The sequence below is a fragment of the Motacilla alba genome, chromosome 1, assembly GCF_015832195.1.
Source record: "Motacilla alba alba isolate MOTALB_02 chromosome 1, Motacilla_alba_V1.0_pri, whole genome shotgun sequence".
NCBI classification, from domain to species: domain Eukaryota; kingdom Metazoa; phylum Chordata; class Aves; order Passeriformes; family Motacillidae; genus Motacilla; species Motacilla alba.
Window position 1 is genome coordinate 5,881,483 of NC_052016.1, and position 19,628 is coordinate 5,901,110.

Here is a 19,628-nt window from a genome sequence, read left to right on the forward strand (position 1 = left end):
ACATCCTAAAACTCCTGTTACTTTCTCAGCACTATTAACCTTGATTATCCCAAATTTTCTGAAACCCCAAGTTCTGCCAGGAATCACTTTACACACAGTGGGGATAGAATCTACAAACATGTATCTTCTCCAATGCAAAAGGAAAACGGACAGGTTGGTATTACCAAAAAAAAAAAAAAAAAAGAAAAAAAGAAAAAAAGAAAAGGACAAAAAAATAATTCTAGCACTTATTTTATGAATGAAGAGAATAACTGTTCAAATGTCAAATTAAAACTCACAATTCCCTGTCATACCCCCTGTAAAGGCAAAAAATACCTAAATAATTTTATGTCACAATTTTATACTGCTCTCGTCCTTACAAGAAAATGTAACTTGTTTACTAGCATTTTATGAGCTATGTATGTTCTTCAAAAAAAGCTGGCAAAATAGGTCACCAAATTTCTAAATTACAATGTTATTTACAATAATTTTAGCTCTCAGCTACCCTATTTATTTGAGCTGCAGCCTTTGCAGCCTTCAATTTTCTCCTCCACAGGGTGGTTATGTTACATGCTCATTAGAAGCAGAAGGAAGATTGAAAAAAATTAAGGGTAAAAACAAACACTGGACAGAAAACGAAGCGCTCAAGAGTTCTATCAAGTGTTTTCAACTTGAACCTTCTCCCATTAGAGCCTGAAACATGTAATGAATACATTCTCTATTTTAAAAAAAAAACCCACCACATTTCTTTCATGTGTTTCCAAGTAGTTAATAGAATCCCAGGATTCTGAAATACTCTCCTCTTGTTTTACACTCATACTGTTCATGTTCACTAAAAACAGTGGCTTCACTATGGCTTCACTAACACCCCCAATAAAAGGGTAACAAAAATGAAAGTGTGTTTCTCTGTTAAACTCATTTTTAAATCTCATTTTCATGTACCCAATTTCAAGAAAATTATGCAGCTCATTAAGCTGTAACTCCTTCAACACTTTTGAAGTTTGATGTGAATGTGAGTTATGATGTTAAGGCAAACCACAGGTGATAGATTAAGTATTAATTCATTCAAGTGTTGGGTTATTGTGCTCCTGACAAGCTCAGTAATTTTGGAAAAGCATTCATTTATGCAATACAGCCTGATTTTAAATAAACATAAAAGCTACAATTCTTCTCTTCTGCTGTTACCTGGAAAAGTCTTTGGGCATTCCAAAGACCAACAGCAAGCACAGCTGCACATTTGCTACCATTGTTCTTTACTCTTGACTGCCAAAGACTTTTCAAAGTGTTATTTTCAAAGATTTTCTATTGCTACAGTTGTGAAACAAAACCTGCCCAGAATAAACCCACTTACAACAGTGCTACAATGTTTGCCAAATTCGCAAACAAAGCAGAAAACAATAGCTTGAAGGTGCACTCCCCCTCCTTGGATAAAATTCAGGTCCTAGTAATAGAACTTGAAAATGTAAATGTGAACTATTTCACGCACTTAAATGTGAGAGAAAGGATACAAACTATCACTGTGAATATGCAGCACAGTTTGGGAAAGAGCCAAAAAGGTTCCTAGCAAAGTGACAGTGTGCAAGTCAATGGGGTCATCTTTTAGTGCTGCAGGCCAGTTTTTATTCTGCTACAGTGAGAATTCAATTGGAAGAAAATCTAGAGTATCCCCCTCTCAAAGTCTTTGCAGGTATGGCATAAAGATATGAGTAAATTATGTCCAGTCAAATTCAAATGTTCAAGAGAAGAGAATTAAAAAAGGACATAATCCTGATTTATTCTAGAAGGGCAGTGATAAACCCATTTAAATATTTAGATATTCAGTAAAACTTCTCAAAAGTGCAGAGACCATCCCAATGGCAATGCAGAACTGACCTCTTTGTACCTTCCAGTAATACATCTTCCCCGATGCTGAACATGATTTTGTGCAAAATAATTTCTCCCATGTCATGTTCTTTTACATTTCTGAAACTATTTCTGTAATAGAACTTAGTATTTCAGTTACTTTGGAATTAATTAAGCTTTTATTACTATGTTCATTCTACCTCTAAAATTCTTCTCTTCCTCAGATGCATTTGTAAAAGTCCTTCTGACTTCCATCTAAGAGGTTTGCATTTAATTTTTCTTTTCATCCTCCCTCAGCCAAGTTTTAAATAATTTTTTCTGCTGTGTTCCTGCTGACGCTTCTGTTAAAATCAAATATTTAAAAAAAATCTCATGAGAAAGTTTCAGGTTTTGCTCTTTGACTTTTATCTTGCAAGACAGCACTGAACTGCACATTAACTAAAAATATAACGAGGCATCAGAGTTCTTCCAAAAGCAAAGTTTCCTTCTATTACTTTTTCTCTTCTGCTACTCCATTTCTTTTCATCACTAACCTGGTTCCCAATATTTTTATCTATGCTCAAATTTTAATTTATTGACTCTGCAGTGGTTACTTTCACACAACCCACTAAGACATAGTTGTATTTATCTTTCAGATTGAATTACAAGCTACTTTTTGTCATTTTCCAAGAGCTAATCTTTTGTACTATGCTGATACCTAAGAAGTCCCAGAGACAGAAGTCAAAACTACCTTAACTCTTTATCTTTGACATGCAATTTGTGTGCTCAGCAAAAAGATGACAGCTGTGTCACTTATTTTTATTTCCTGATGACAATGAAGCCAGCTATCCAAGATGAAATTCAAACAGCTCCATCAAAAATTACTATTTTTTCCCGCATTTTTATACATATGCATACACTGCCATACATGTAACTCACAAATGTCTCTATTTTGTACCTAGAAAATCCAGGTGCTGTGGACAACAGCCACGATCCCGGATAGTTTTTCCTGCAGACAAGGAGTCCACAGGAAAATTATGCAACTGCTTCCCTCTCTTAGGGAAATTCATGAAGGTTTCTGCATTTCCAGTGTGTTTACAGAGCCAAGGTCAGACACCAGGCTGTACTGACACTGATTTCTAGGAACTGCTATTCCAGAACAGGAGTGACCATAACAAAAAGTTATCTCAGGCTGCTGCTACTGGACATTACAGACCAGAGCTAATCATCCCCTCTTTTTCCCCTCTGCAGCCACAGCAGGAACTTGACTTTTGGCTGACAACTAATCTGGATAGGGGAGGCTACATCTGAGTAAACTGGAAATGGTTTCAGTATACTGGAAAAAGCAGATGCACATGCACACCCAAAATTTCTATCTGCTCCTCAGCCTCTCTGTTTCTTTGTAATGTACACTAAAATTTGAGTCTCTTGCTGGAAAAAGCTGGGCTGCTGTCAGCCAGCAAGACAACAGCAAATCACCATTTTGTCCTCTGTTTTTCTTCGTAACACTTTAAGTGATTCTCTTGGAGAAGGATGCTGTGCTCAGTCACATTCTTCTCCTTTTAAACCCGAAACCATGGCAAATGCAAAATTACAAGTGGCCAAAATACCAAAATCGTACTTTTTCAAGAAGATTCCAGAACTGCTTTGAGCCTTACAATAGATGTCTGCTGGGCTTTGTATGTATTTTATATAAATAAAGATAAAAGTGAAACTAGCGGACTTGGTATTTTTAAATGGACTTTTTGGCTTTCTCCCTCCCACACTCTCCTGCATTTTCCCCTGTTTCTCATTTCTAACTACTCAATTTCTCTTCTCCGTTTTATGACAGCTGGCATTAGGAATATGAGTACTAATTGTTTAATTGAAGGGGCAGGACTGCCAGGCCTTCAGCAAATACTTCATTTACCCTAAGTATCAGTTCCTAGATTTTAAGAAAGTATTTACACGCAAATGCTACCCTGTAATCAAGCTTTAGAGTGACTACAAACCTCCCTGTTGTCAACTTCCAACATTCTCAGTTCTTACAAATTTAACATTTCTCCAATGCCACCATTCTGCAACAGATGTTCAAGCCTAAATTAAATTTCTACTGTAAAAAGATGTCGCATTCAGATGTCACCAAAAAAATCCCATCAGGGGGAAAAAAGGACACTCTTCTTCTTTGCCCCTTTTTTCACAAGTTAAGTCACCCATTTTTTAAAATCCATTTCAAGGCAAATAATAAAAAGATGCAATGCTTGTTGATCCAGTGTGTTGGTAAGACTAAGAAGGGCTCAGAAATGCTTTGGTAGACTCAGGCAAAGCAGAGTGTTCTGCTACCAGAGGGTTCTCATGATGAGTAATATGCTTTGGAATTCATTCCCTCACTTTAAGACAAACCTATGTTATATGCTGAAATGTTCATTCAGTCCCCAACCTCAGTATGGTGCTGCAATATGATTTACATTTCTTGAAGTTGCACCCTCTGAAGAAAATCACTACAGATGCTTGAAGCCTGGAATATTCCTGCATTTTGGAATGTGCATATGAGAAATGTCACTAAACTCAATTATGATTGTACACATCAATCAATTCATTGTTCAGAAGAGCAAAGGGAAGGAGGCTCTCAAGTTCCTACTTGCCTTTATCTAAAAGATTTATACTGGATCTCCAAACGACAACATGAGAACACTAACTACAGGTTCTAGAAATGCAGAATTTAACTTTGCTGTAAAAATGACTATATATTCCAATTCTAATATTTGGGTTGATGACCTAGTTTTCCTATTTCTGATGATACATACTCTAAGCAGCTGCTGAGATCAAAGCCATTTTTCTGTAAATTGCTGAATTAAGTCTATGGCATATTTAACTAAAAAAAGTTACTTAGATGATTCTAAAGCTATGCCACAGCAACATCATATAAAACATAATAAAATTAGTGATACCTAAAAATGTTGTGTTTGAAAAAGTGAATCCAAAGTAATTTTGGTTTGGTTCCCAGGAAGAGAAAAGCCTTGCAAAGAACTATTTATAAATCAACCCCTGGTTTATGTGTGAAGAGGACAAGGGCACAGTAAATCTTCAAATAAACAAAAACTTACTTTATCATTTCGAAAAGCTTTGGATCTGAGACCTTGATATTCCGAGCCATATTCCATGACAGGTGAACCATGGGCACTATGGACTTCACGCTCTGCAGCTTATTCCACTCGTACCGTTCCACTGCCAGCTTGTACTGACAGGCTGCACAAACACACAGGCACAGCAGCAATCAGTCAGGGGAAGGAACAATTATCAACCCAGATCACTCTGTTTGTAATCATAATTTATATCTCTAACAGCTAAACTTCATTCACAATGAGCCATTCGTTCCAACTGCATTTCCATTCTTTAAAATGTCTTAAAAAGTGTATTTATGATGGTGAAAGAACACACAATGCCATAGCAGCCACACAAGTTACTGACAAGTGTTTGATTTCTCTGCTGAAGATGGAGCAGTATTTAAAAAATGGTTGATTAGTAAATTTTAAAATATTCCAGATTAAAAAAAAAATCCAGGTTTGAAATGTCTGCATCTCACTCTATTCACAATTTATCATGATTCTACACTGCTATGGTATATAATCTCTTCTTGAGAGAAGAAGTGAGTCAGACTTTTTCATTAAGCAGCCTACTCACGCCACCCTTCTTTTAAAAATGTTTTACAAAATTTACTGTGACTGAACATGAGAGGTCTCTCAGTCAATCACACAATCCGAGAGATACACTCTTTATTGCACCATATAAAGACACATTTTAAACTACTTAAGAAAACAGAAGTTTTTTTGGAAGTACATTCTCTTCAAACACTTGACAGATTCTTGTTTTAGCAGCGGAATTTCCTTCCACACTCACAGCTAAAAATCCTTCCAAGACCATGGTTCAAAACTAAAGAATTCTAGAGCACTAGGTCTGAGAAACCTAATGTTCCTTTATGAATTAATTTTACAGCTGTTTGCATTTCCTGATGCTCTCACCAATGAGCTATTAGGTACCCCCTCTCCCACCAATATTAGAGGACAAATCTTAAATTCATATGAAATCCATAGTGCAGTTTGCTGGGTAGAACAAATCTGGGAGAAAAAGTTAATAAATGGCCTGAGAAAGACAGTACATCAATTAATATACACATTTTACTTCTACAAGCCCATTCAAAGCATGAATGCCAAGACTGCATTCTCGCTGCTTCCTGTTCCTCTTACAACGGAATTCTTTAAAGCTTCAACACGCTGTATTTTAAAAATACAGCACACTGGGTTTTTTCATCTAGTAAAGCATGGGAAATGAGTAAGAACTGGCAGGTTGTGTGCCATGGGCAGTAAAATGTTACCTACACAGAGTTCAGCAGAGGCACTGCTCACACATACCTGTGAGAGGGCCAACGTTCCACGCAATGTTGTTGCACCAGCCAATAGCCTGAACCCAGTGAACTGTGCCAGCATTTATCCACACCAAATCCCCTGGTCTTTGAATAAATCTATAAACTGGGACATTGGCTTCATACAAATCTTCCAAGTTTGGCCACCAAGATCCCATTAGGAAATTCATATTGTTCCTGAAACAAGAGGAAAGATCAAGTCTTCAGCATTTCCCAAAGGACATGTTAGTGGCAGACACTTCAATGCAACTACTTGGGAAAAATGACCATCACCATGAATGTTTTCAGGGACCCACAGTAGCCAAAAGGGAAGTGTCATCTGTAAAATTCCTGATCACAATTCCACATTTCACATCCTGCAATACATTAGAACACCTTCCCATCTACCTGCCCATGTGAAGCCAGTTTATAGCTTCTAGTTAAGTTCTATTTTCCTTTAAGTTTCCCGGTGTTTTATTGATGCTGAGGCAGACCAACCCTTGGTCAGATCCAGTGTGGCACTGGTGGTGAGCGCTGCTTTTTCCATCACTGCCTGACCTCCTGGACAGACCACAGCAGCTCCCAAGGATGTCTTCTGTTCTGAACATGTACTCACACTGTCTGTGTGTGCATGTGCAGCTTGCCCACACAAAAAGCAACCTCTTGGCAACATTTTAACTGTGATCCATGGCGTCTGTGCTCTCAGCCAAGAAATGACCCTCCTGAGCAGCAAGAAAATACACCTCCATATGGATTTCCTAACTATGAAGTCTTCCCCTGTGGTTATGCAAAATCCACACTCCTCTCCCATCCTCATCTCAATATTACACTGCTTTTATATTGCACCATATTTGCAATGCACAGTTTTCAAAGACAATCAAGTGCCTTTGTAGAGGCACTGTAGACATTTTGTGAGGTTACCAAGCTCTCAGGTTCTCTGTCATCCTCAGAAGGACAGTGACATGCAAGTAACAAGGCCTGTTGTGCCAGAGACATCACTATTCCATCAGTGGAAATTACATTTTTGAGATGGCTTATCTTTTTAAGGGTGGATGAAATAAGAACAGCTGTCAGTAGGCAGACAGAAAATACAGAGACACTGGGATGAATTTGCAGAGCTCTGGAAAAGTTCTGATGTCAAGAGCTTAATCCATTCTCAACTGGGTGAGAAAAATCCTCTCCCATAGAATCAACCTCAGAGGCTCCTGTTTGAGTACTGGTATGATTAGGGGACACAACTGATGCTCCCTCTTTTTTTGTGTGTGCATGTACAAACAAGTATTGCTCTGATTGTTTTTAAAACCGCTCTACACAAGGCATAACAGAGAAATCCTAATCTTGGAGCTGGCTGAGTAGTTCCCCAATGCTCAGGGCACCTCAGCTTTTCCAGGGAGTTACAAATATGTAAGTCTAAGCAAAACCTGCCATGGCACTTCCTGGGGTCTGAGCAAATTAAGCTTTCATTCTAAATGCAACAAGAAAACATGCCAAAATACCAGTGACTCTCTATTTGCTCCTGACAAGAGAATTCTGCTTTTACTTTTGTCACATGCAACCCAAGTATCTGTATATTGTACAAATGTGGCATTTTGTATGAACTCTAGATTTTGCATTTTGACCTACTTTTAAAATACTTTTCTGACTACATGGAAAACTCATAAAATGATGTCCCCTTAGAACACCCTCAGTGATTTCACCCCTCAGGTCTCAAACAGGCACAAAAAATTTGATAGAAGTAAGAGAAGAACACCATGTACAGCTTACTTTTCACAGAAGTCATTCATGACACCCCAATAGCTTTCAGGGACAACAAACCATTCACAGTCACCTGGACCAATATTTATATTTACTGAGCAAAAGTTGTTATTTTCTTGATGACCTGAAATTTAAGAGAAAAGTAAACACACTTTATGCAAGGCCTTTCTATCAAAACAGTGCCAGGAAATGCAAAGACACAATTTCCAAAAAAACCTTACACCACAGTTTAAGTATTTTTATATATTTTATATGACACTTACATACACTATTTAGGTGCTTCACACAGTTAAGGTACCAGTGACAGGAGAATTCTGTTTTTGTTAGTTTGTGGAAAACAAAATTGGAACTACCAATCTTGGGGATCTGACCAATATTTCAGCAGTTCCTCCCTTCTGTAGAAACAAATACTTCAAAAGCTCAGATCTTGTGTTTCATGCTATCTCCTGACAGTCCTGGTCACTGCCAAACTTTGTGACTTCAGGCACTGAACAGACAAGAAGTACAAAAATCTTTCCAAAAGAAATTTCAAAATTCATGTAGAAATGCCCAGTATTTTATCTTCTTTAGACAGCTGGAAAACTGAGCCATAATCCCTAATGGAATTTTCTGAAGATCTACTTCAGAAAAAAAAAAAAAAAAAAAAAAAGACCCTGAAATTTAGTCCAGATTCCTCAAGCTCCAGTCCAGGTCCCTAACACAGCACAATTCATGGTGGATGGTTGAGTCCTATTCTCAGACAATAAAAATCTAAAAAAGTGGAAGTCTTTGATTTCTAGGATTGCACCACACCATCTTGGGAAGCCTCTAAAAACTTCCAAGGTATGTAAAATAAAAATACTGTCCACGTACATAAGCGAAACTTTCTTTTTCTCCTTAAAGAATCCACTACTGCATGCAAGAGGTCAACAGGGCAATTCCCTAGCACTGCAGAAATCCAGAAATTTTCACTCTAAGTGCTTTGAACACGCAGAGTTCAGTTAAGTAAGAACTATAAAAATATTGAATTTGTATATTTATCCTGTTTAGGCATGCTCTAAGATATAGGAAATCTGCAGTGCAGTTAAATCCAACACCCCACAGCAGAACCTGATTTTTTTTTTCATGTGATTATGATTATTCATACTCACCTGGTGTCCTGCTGCCTGGAACCTTCATGTAGAGCTGCACTGTGTTCATGCCCAGGATGGTATGACCAACATGGCTTAGAAGATTTCCTGCTGATACCACACGTACAAAAGCAGGAAGTTTTGTCAGTTCATGGAGTTGCAACTTCCACCTGCAGCAAAATAGCAAATTGACAAACTGTGAATCCCTGAAACTCTTAGAAGAGTCTGGGAAACATAAACATTTCCAAAAAAATTGTTAGCATAGGTATCTGTGTTACTCTTCCAATTTTAAAATAATTCCAAATACAATCACAAATCTGACAGGCTAGTTCAGGGGAAACAATTTTGTAGCCAAAGCTGAAACTACAGATCAGAAGATCTGGCATCTATCCAGGATCCTACAAGAACTACTTCAAGTATCAAAATCCAAGTCCCTATGAGCCTCAGGTTAGCTTTGCTTAACTTTATTTGAAGCCTCTCTCCCAATGGCTTGCTCAGAGGAATGTTTATTATCAACTAGTTTGCATCTACAGATGGAATTTCCTTTATAGAAAAATGGCATCAATATCTAAAATTTTGTAGCAACCTCTAATTGCATCCACAGATGCACACATTGATCTTCCAGTGACTCTGCCACAAAAGATGTCATCATCTTAAGTGGTCCTTACTCCCCAAACACCATAAACTTCTCTTCTTTTCTTAGGACTGAAGTTGACCAGAATTTCTGTGCTGCAGCTGGTGGGACTGACAGCCTAGACATGCTGGATCTTTGATGGAAGTATGTATTAACCAGAGATTGAACCAAATAATTATTACTGGACAATAAAAAACATGCTTTCAGAGTATTTCTAATATTTTCTAAGCTACCTTCATCTACCCACAGAAGGATATATAGTTCAAATAATACACAATTTTGGTTTTGAGGCTCTTGAGAGGTATCATGGCTTACCCACAGGTAAGTATTGGTCTGGTCTTTCCTACATATTTTGAACACTGTTACTGGATAAAGAAGCAAGAGTTATGTAAAGGTGAAAACAGATGATAGTATGAATGAAAGGAAAAAACCCATGAATAACAAAAATCAGACAAAAAGAAAAAAACCCCTTTAATCTTACAATTTCTATGCAAAAACTAAGAACTTGGTGTTGTCAGAAGTAATAAAATAGTAAGCAAACAATTTAAAGCCTCACAATGAAACAAAGGGAATGGATTAGAAGGAGGACTAGAAAGAATGGTTTCTGATGGATGTTTCAACTCATTTTTGGAAAAACAGAAATCCTGGGAAGAGAAGTTTGAAAATATTTTTTAGTGTGAGAAGGACTTGTAACAACAGTTTGAAGAGCAAAGGTAACCATTTCATGTGGAAACTGGAATTTATCAACAGACTGACTGATGTTTGAGAATACTACACTGGATTTCCAGAAGGATTACCATCATCTAGAATCCCACTGTGAGCAGGAGAAACTGTAATCAACTTACTTCTTGTCATCTGACAGGTCAATGTTGGTCCCAAACTTGATTGTTTTAAAAGGTCCTCTTCTCCTCCTCCCAGAGCTGCAAATGTAACAAATGTATCAGGCAAATGTGAAAAGGGAATGATGTAAAATGGCACATATAACTAACTACAGAATGAGAAGAGTTATAACACACTTACTTATCAGAAGATGTGGATTCATTATCTGAGTGGTCCTTGTGGTGACTCTTCTTCTCATTTTCCTCCTATAAAATGCAATTTTGAAATGTTTTCACATATATATACATACACACACACAAAAGAACATATCAAATGTATAGGCATAAAGTGATAACACAGAGATATAAGTACATTTATTTCAAGATACTGACACAATCTTTGTATTTCTGGAAATATCCACGTCTAAGATTTTATGTTAACATTTCTTCTTCGTGAAGAAAATAAAAAAAGTCAGTCAAATGCACTGAAATAAATTTCTTCATGGCTGCAGATTCCATGGCACTCAGGCCAGGACAACAGAAAATGTCTACTCTAAATATTTCTGCTGGCCTGCATTCAAGCTGGAAATGAGTATATAGGCTTGCTCCATTCTGAGGGTGACCTGGGATCCAGTATTAAAGAATTCTGCTAACTTTTTCACATAAGAACATCTACCTCCATGCAAAGTCAAGCAGGTATTCTGACAGGAAATTAGGATGACTAATATTTATAAAATGAATTTAATAAAATCCATTATATAAAATCTTTTGAATTTTTCATAGCCATATGCTATTTTAGCACTAGCAGTATCCGAGACCACGGCCAGTGGAAAAAATCCAACCAATATTAAATGATGCAATTTGATCTTTTTAGCAGACCGTGCTCAAAACCCTATTCTAAAGACTTCTATTTTGGCAAGTATATGGACATAGAAGGAAAGAGACAAAAAGGAAGAAGGAGCTGTCTGGATTCTGTCCAAAGATCTCTGGCTTTGAATGGGATTGTTGTTAAATCTCAAAGTGCCCTGTGTACCTGAGAAAGTCGTATTCATCCTTTGAATGAAGGACAAAGAGAAACAAAAAGGAACCTAGTGATGATGGATTTATCAAATGCTGCAAGACATGTTAGAAAAGCAATGCAATAGCTGTTAGAGGAATAAAGAAAAAAGATCACTTAGGGCAAGCCAAGAGAACTGTGGCTATAGAAAGAAGAAATAAAGCTTTCATTTAAACACTGGAAAGTCACCTAAGGACAGGTCAGAGCAGTGTTAGGCAAAGGACACATGTACAGTGTCTTTCTAATTTCCAGGGGAAAAATGAAAATCATCACTCTTAAAAACTATTTTATGTATTGCATTTTTACCACCAGTTGGTAACAGCGAGGAAAAAAAATCGGAACACCCTACAGGACACATTGTGGTGCAAATGCAAAGCTGAGGCTTTCAGTGGTATGTGCTAAATTATATATAATTTAAAAAATGATATATAGATAAACAGATATAGATATTATATTCCAGTGATGTAATGTCCTCTAGCCTCCCTGGAATGACATACAGAAATACAACATTGGTGCCACTGCTCAGGGAGGACCAGAAACCTTCAGCCAATATCCTACTCAAATTTATTACCATGGCAGAGGAAGAAAAGTCCCATGTTCTAGAAGATTTCTGTGCCCCTCACTTCCCATGGTATTCCTGTTTCTTTTCTTCAAACTGTACCAGCTCAAAGCCTTGTGACTAGATTCCCTTCTGTTCGCTTCAACTAGCAATTATTTTCTTTGTTTCTAATCCTTTCCTCTAATGCATAAAATGTAAATTTAGAATTTCTCCTTCCCTTCTTACTGAAATTATTCCTGTCTCTGTGTAAAGGCAGTGAAAACTGCAACAGTCGATTCCCCACACTGACCTTTTCCCTATTTGCTAACAAACAACTGATCAAAATGATCTTCCTGTCTTAGTTCTACCTTAGCCCCATCTTTTCGCAGCACCAGGTCACATAAGCCTCCAGGAAGTGCCCATAGCCATTGTTTCAAGAATGTGCTCATAACTTCAGTATAAAATGTTAAAAATACCAATAAAATCACATTTCACAGAATCCCAGAGTAAGAGAATAGTTAGGGTTGGAAGGGACCTCTGGAGACCATGGGGTCCAACCCCTCTGCCAAGGCAGGAAGGGGAAATATTATTTCTAATACTTCACTCTGTCACATGAACATAAAAACTTCTAAACTAAATACGAACTGTTATGTTTGGAACCTAACAAAAGGCTAGTATTAGTGTAAACTTCTAATAAGCCACATCTAAATTAATTCAGGAGAGTAAGAAGAACAAAGAAATCTGATCTCAAAACATGTGAAATTAGAAGCAATCCAAATTGTAAAAATGCCTCGAGTTCTAAATATTTTAATGTGAATTCTGACATTATAATACAAAAGCTTAAACTAACAAACTTTGAAAGTATGTAATAACCATGAGTTGTACATTATTAAACTTAAGTTTACACTAAGCTTTTGGGAAGAGTAATTTACTGTTTGAGCCCTATTCAAAACAGATTTTGAAAATTTACCTGTGCTCTTTATGCTAATGGAAATGTCTCTTTTTTCTTAGCAGTTTCTGCTTTTTCCAACAGCCATTATTAACTGGCTCCAGAGTTAGTATGGAGTGTGTGAATAACTTGAATATAGCAATTAACTTACCCTTAAAGACTCCTGGAATGAGGAGGCCTGGTACTGTGCATATTTAGCAATTGTGGTATGAGATCTACTGCTTTCACAACGCCAGATTTTCTTTGTTCCAGTGGGGTCCCAGTTTTCATCTGCTGGCTGCAGTAGTTGTGTCCTTACTTCTACTATGTGTTCATTATTGGCTTCTACCAATGTCTTAGTAGAGAAGAGTCCTAGATCTAATTAACAGCAATGAAATTAATAAATGAAGGCTAAAATAGAATAAAACAATTTCAGGAAAATGCCTGAAGTTATCAGAAAGTTACATCTGAAATAATTTTTACCCTTGAAGTCTTCACAACACTGCCCACTTGAACATTAATTATTAACACCCAAAAAACTTTCCTCCACGTATCCAGTAGAAAATTAGAAAAAACTTGGCAGCTATGGACTATTTTACAAGAAATATTTTACACGCCTTGGCTAAACAAATCAGCAAACAATGTTCCTATTACCATGAAAGGAACCTATTACCATGAAAGTATTTTTCAGAGCAGAGCTTAATGAATGTACTTCCATCATAAAACACGTTTCCTACCAGCAGTGGTAGTTTATCTACCTAGAGACTTCAAAATATTGCACACAGTCAAATTATACATCATTAGATCTAAACACAAAGACATGCAACCAGTTTTTTATAGGAAAATGTCTGGCTGTAAACTTCCATATCCACAGCTCACTTCCCCACTGTGCTCAACAAAATCTGCTGTATTTGTGGTGAGGTTTTTTTTTTTTTGACAAGACCGAGATTAGAAACAACAGCAAACTGAGAAATGACAAATTATCCTAACGACTTGGAATATACAGGTAAAATAGTACTGTAGAAATAAAATACCCACTTCTAAGAACAGAGAGACTTTTCTCTAAGAAACATTCATTCCTCCCCAAAGTTACAAAAAAAAAAAAAAAAAAAAAAAGTAAATTTACCTAATTTAAGCGCTCCAGCAAGGCCACGTATTACAGTAACAGGGTTGTTTGGATTTGTACAAAATTGATGTAAAGGTGGAAAGAAAGCATCTCGTTTATTTTCCAACTGCAAAATTATAATGGAATATTAGATGTCAGATCAAACTAGATTCCTTATTTTTAAAACAAGAATGAATGATAAAACAAAAGAGAAATAACAGAAAGAAAACAGGAATTTTCTGCATTTTCCTGCACTGTGGGGAATGAACAGCTACACCATACAATTCTTTCTATGGTAAATGCTTGGTTCACTCCTGAAATTAATTTGTTACTGAAATTTGTTTCTTGGCAAGAATTACTCCCAGGTTGCTTCAGCTTTGCAACTCAGGTTTCCTGAACTTAATTTCTTTATCTGACAGTAGCCTTGTACATTCCCTAAATCTACAGAATTCTCTGAAGAGCAATAGAGTTTCTTTTCAGAAGTAAAAAAGTGCTAATTTTACAGCTACTGTATACAAGAAACAGTATAATTAAAAGACTACTCTCATGGTATATCTCATGTTAACCAGAAAGGTTGATTTGATTTCCTTATGCTTCTCTGCACCTATAACCTCAATTTTATGCTATAGCCTCCCTCCTGATTTTTTTTTAATTGCTATAAATCCTTTAAAATGCTGAAGGCATTTCTAGCAATAAACAAAACACAACAGGGAGTTCCCAAAGAGTGGCACAACTGCACAGTCTGTGGCAGTGCGGTGACCTTCCAGCTTTGTCAGGACTCAACAAAGCTGGGATGGAGTTTTATTAAGGGAGATGAGTTCAGGTGCAACACCTGGAAAACATCTGGAAGCACCACTGCATCCAGCCTAACCCAGCTCTCAGCACACTCAGACCCAAGTGCCAGCCTCTTCTGGTCCCCAAACTTAGGTGACCAAAGCCAACTTCAGCTTTTCACACTGCCTGTATGGACATACTGTAATTTATTTTTCTGCTATTAAGGAAGTGGATATCCTGTAATTTATTCTTCTATTACTAAGGAAGTTAGCTCAATAAAGCTATTATGAAGCTTTATTTTCAGAACAAAAGTTTTAATGCTTGCATAAGAAAATACTACTGAACTAAACCCTGCCTTTTCCTGGTGACATTTTGTTCCTAACAACACCTCAACTTTTATTCATTTTTCTTCACTATGTTTTAAAGCAGATTGTTATGGGAGTTTAGTTTAATTACCTGCTCATTTATACATAAGCTGTCACTTGCAAAAAACTGTACATACATTTTTGAAATACTGTGCATTGTATATAATTAATTGTTTTGCTTATTCTGCCAACATTCTGAGTATTAAAAATAAAAAAATCAGAATTTTTCATTGTGTTTACTGAAATTTTTAATTTAAAGGTCCTTGAGTCAAACTATGTCTCAAAATTTCATTTAAGGCTGGCATTTCTCCTGCCTATATACCAGTCTGGAGAGCACCATAATTAGAACTCAGTGATGAACAGGGCATCTTTAAAATAATTACATTATGTAATTCAGATATCCAAACAATCGCAAAAGACAGGCAGCAATGTACTTCTGCCACTAGATTTACTTACATAAATACTAGGTGTAGGTGGATTCAGCTTGTCCTTTGGCAAGGGAGGGTACGGTGGAGGCGGTGGTCGTGGAGGTGGGCATTTATCCAATAGAATACTACTGTTAGATAAGCCATTTTTACCCAGATTCCTAAAAGGAAACAAGAGCTGTCTCTGTCAATACTTGACAAATAAAAGAAATGTGTATCAGTGTAATCTCTTATGCAAAATAATGTTGTATAAGGAGAAACCATAATTTAAGATGCAAATAAAGCTCGTATGTTTTAATCAAGAATTTTCCCATGTATAATTTGATATTATTCAAACTTATTCCCACTTTGCCTGCTGAATTTGCAGCATCCCCACTATTAGTTAAAAATACAGCCATTTTCAGTAAGAGCAAGCATGACACATTTTGATAAAATTTAACAGGAAAAGAAGGTTTCAACTGCAAATGAAGAACCTTAGCAGATGGATGATCATTCCACAGGAGCTGAGGTAGCAGAGCAGAAGTCAGAAAACGACAATGTCTTAACCAAAAAACTGCTGAGTCACAAAACCCAACTACAGCTACACTACAGACACTGAACTGAACCATACCTACCCCTCCCTGCCTTACACATTTTGAAGCAGAAGGAGCCACTGCTGCATAATCCATTTTTTGGAGCAACAAGGGAGAGGCCATACCCCCAGCAAGCTGCTGTCAATGCCCCTGTGTGTGACTCCAGGGAGACTCTCTCTGCCTGCATTTGCAGCCTCTCCCTGGAGATTTCCAGGTCTGCAGGACCCACTGGATGTGTAACTTTTCCTACCATGGATGACATGAAAAGTCTCCATCCTGAGCTTAGCCTGCAGTCAACACCAAGTCACCATCACTGGGAATGTACTGACAAAAACATCTCTTATATTCTTGTTAAAAATTACTCAACTACTTCAAAATTCTTCCCACTGAACACTCTTCAAATCCTTCTTCCAACCTCTTTTGATTCACTGTTGTTACATCCCACAAAACAGGATGTTTCTAATGTATAATATAATCATATATCTTCATAAAATTCACTGGTTACTAAAGTTGGGTTTTTTTTAATAACAACAGTCTTCAACAGAAAACACAAATTTTTATCAGATGAAACTCCCAGTGACAAAACTTCTTCCTGAAACTGAGCAACATGGTACAGCCAGGTACTGAGTCATGAGATCACTGCTTCAAATCAAACCAACAGAACCCACAGGATAGACATGGGGCTTGAGATCAGATCAGACAGACTGACATGACAAACAATTTAAATAAAATGGGCAAACATCTCACACACCAAAAAGCACACCCGTCACACAGCTCATTCCTTGTGCTAGGTGAATCCAATGCCCGAATTTCCCTTCCAAGAAAGTGAAAGAGTGATGCAGAAGCTTTGATTAGTCATCATCCGACTTGGCAGAAAAATCACTGGCCAGCCCTTAATGTCTGGTGTAGTTTTTGCAAAGGCTTCACTGTCCCCACATATAAAAAAAAAAAAGACCACAAAAGCAAACAAAAAAAGAACCCCAAAATCCCATGGCAATATAAAATCATCACCCTTCAGAAATTTATTGACCATAGCTGCATGAAGCTGATAGCCAGACTATCTATGCAAAGTGAAACCAGAATCTAAACAGCAGGTATCAGACATTACTATAACCTCTGCATTACCAAACAGAGAAATAAACCCAAGAAAAACAAATGCACAGTATTAAAAACAGGAGAGAACTTTGACAAAATTCAGTTTGCATTGATGAACAGTTCTCAGGAAATTTCTAACTCAAGGAAAATGAGGAAAAGTGAACTGGAAGCAAAAGGGACATTGTTCAGAACTAACGGGACCTGAGCTGCTGCAGCCACAGCAAGGTAATCACAGTCAAAGCTCCCTAAATGGGGGTTGCAGGAAAGGTGACATGGAGAGAGGAGAAACTTCTGTACACTTAGTGGAACTACAGGTCTGAAAAGGCAGAAGAGAAAGGGAAACACTATGAAGGAAAAGATCAGATTAACAAAGATATAAACCCAGCACTTGAAGATGGTATTACCAATTGCACACTGTAATTTCCTATTAAGCTACTAAAATTCTATGTGGAAATTTTAAGAGGAAAATGGACAAAGAGTAGCAAAGCTGAGATAGCAAAACATTCATAATTTAAGTGGCACAGGAAACAGATGGGCAGAATATTTAAAGTTGTCTTTAACAGATCAGCTTCACTCTATCATAATTTTTTTCCTATCATCTTTTTTTTTTAAACTATGAATCAGAGTATCTTACTATTAATAACAAGGCAAGAGAGCTATTAAAGAACAATTCTGTAATTGATAGTGTGCCAAACAGAGCAATAGAAATTATAAAAAACACTATAGAAATACTAAAAATATTTGCTACCATGGTGTGAGTATCCACTGCCAGCCTCCCCACTTCTGGAAACACAGAACTACAGCCATTGCAAGGAAAGTGAAAGATCCTTTTTGACCACAGCCCCTGCGCTGAAAATCCCACATATCCCAGTTTCAAGAATGCAGTTTTTGTGAGAGGATTTCAGAGTGGCTGAAAGGGGCAACAAATGCACTGCTCAAGACAAAACAAACCTGATTTATGCCCCCCAAAGAAACTGGATAGCCAGTCAGCTGTGATAAAGGAATGAAGAGAAGGACAAACTTCATTCATTCAAACTGACTTCCAGAGGAAACTGGCTTGTTGTGGACTGTGCATGGACAACACCCTTCATTCCCAGAGTGGGAAGAGAAGGCAGGAGCAGCTGTCAGGCTCAGCGGGACATGGCCAGGGGTGCACAGTGACATGCAGCCTGTCCTGAGCCACAGCTGCAGCACTGAGGCCACTGCAAATTGCTCCAGGAGTGAAAGCACCAACTCATGGAAGTGCATCACCCGGAGGAGCAAACCCAAACTGCTGTGCTTAGGAGAACATCAACCACTAAGGATGGAACTGGTGTCTTAACTTCACACAAAGCACTCAATCAAATGAGTTGGAAAACACCTCTGGGGTCACTGAGTCCAGTCCATGACCAATCACCACCGTGTCACCCAGACCATGGCCAGAGTGCCACGTCCAGCCTTTCCTTAAGCACCTCCAGGGATGGTGACTCCACCACTGCCCATTCCAATGTCTAATCACCCTTTCTGTGAAGAAATTCCTCCAGATGTCCAACCCAGACCTCCCCTGGCAGAGCTTAAGACCATGTCCTCTTGTTCTGTCACTAGCTGCTTGGGAATATTTCATGTAGTCATGGGATCCTCTGAATAAGCAATCATCATATTCATTAGAACACCCCTTTTAATTATATTTTACCGTTTTCTAGGATACATTCCCACAGCTTTTAAGAGACAATTTACAGCCTTCAGTCTTCCCCTCTGGCTGTACCTTAACACACAGCTGACCAGAAGCCCTGGTGTGACACAGTTTCAAGTCACCCCCAGAACACTTATCAGGCAATAGCCAGACACATTTTAGGTACAGGATTGATTCTGCATCATCCCACAAAAAAGAAGTATCATGTAAAGCTACCTGTGTTACACAGCAATACCAATTTTAACTCTATTTTAAAATAAAAATTCTACCTCAAAAAATATTAACATTAACAGGCTAAAACTTATTTTCCCAGAACCAAGAATCATTATCAATAATGATCATTCTTTCTATTTATTAAATTAAAGTATTGAGGTGTAAATTAATCACCTCAATATTTTTAGTATTTCACTCAACCCTTATGTCAGACTGCGAGAATTATGTCTATTTCTCAGGAAGTGTGCTCTTCAAGTCCTCTGGAACTTTTCCTGTTTTCCAAGAACTATTAAAAAAAACCTATATGAATTATAAACAGTTCTCTGGCTCGCTCTTTCAGAGTTCATGGATGCATGTTATCTGGGCCTCTGACTTAAAAATACCAAA

The 19,628-nt window shown here is 37.5% G+C and overlaps 1 protein-coding gene across 15 annotated transcripts in view; it reads right to left on the reverse strand.

Moving 5' to 3' along the window:
• Positions 1 to 19,628, reverse strand: part of KDM6A (lysine demethylase 6A) — a 148,727-nt gene that overhangs the window by 4,617 nt on the left and 124,482 nt on the right. For all 15 annotated transcript variants that reach the window (XR_005256741.1, XR_005256739.1, XM_038135371.1 and 12 more), the window contains 9 exons: positions 15,721 to 15,850; positions 14,147 to 14,252; positions 13,193 to 13,398; positions 10,700 to 10,764; positions 10,525 to 10,599; positions 9,067 to 9,215; positions 7,946 to 8,060; positions 6,192 to 6,379; positions 4,887 to 5,028 (listed from right to left, as the gene is read on the reverse strand). Coding sequence is in view for 13 of the 15 variants with exons in the window: in XM_038135371.1 (XP_037991299.1) it covers positions 4,887 to 5,028; positions 6,192 to 6,379; positions 7,946 to 8,060; positions 9,067 to 9,215; positions 10,525 to 10,599; positions 10,700 to 10,764; positions 13,193 to 13,398; positions 14,147 to 14,252; positions 15,721 to 15,850 (1,176 nt within the window). In the remaining 2 variants the exon portion in view is untranslated. The remainder of the gene's footprint in view (positions 1 to 4,886; positions 5,029 to 6,191; positions 6,380 to 7,945; positions 8,061 to 9,066; positions 9,216 to 10,524; positions 10,600 to 10,699; positions 10,765 to 13,192; positions 13,399 to 14,146; positions 14,253 to 15,720; positions 15,851 to 19,628) is intronic.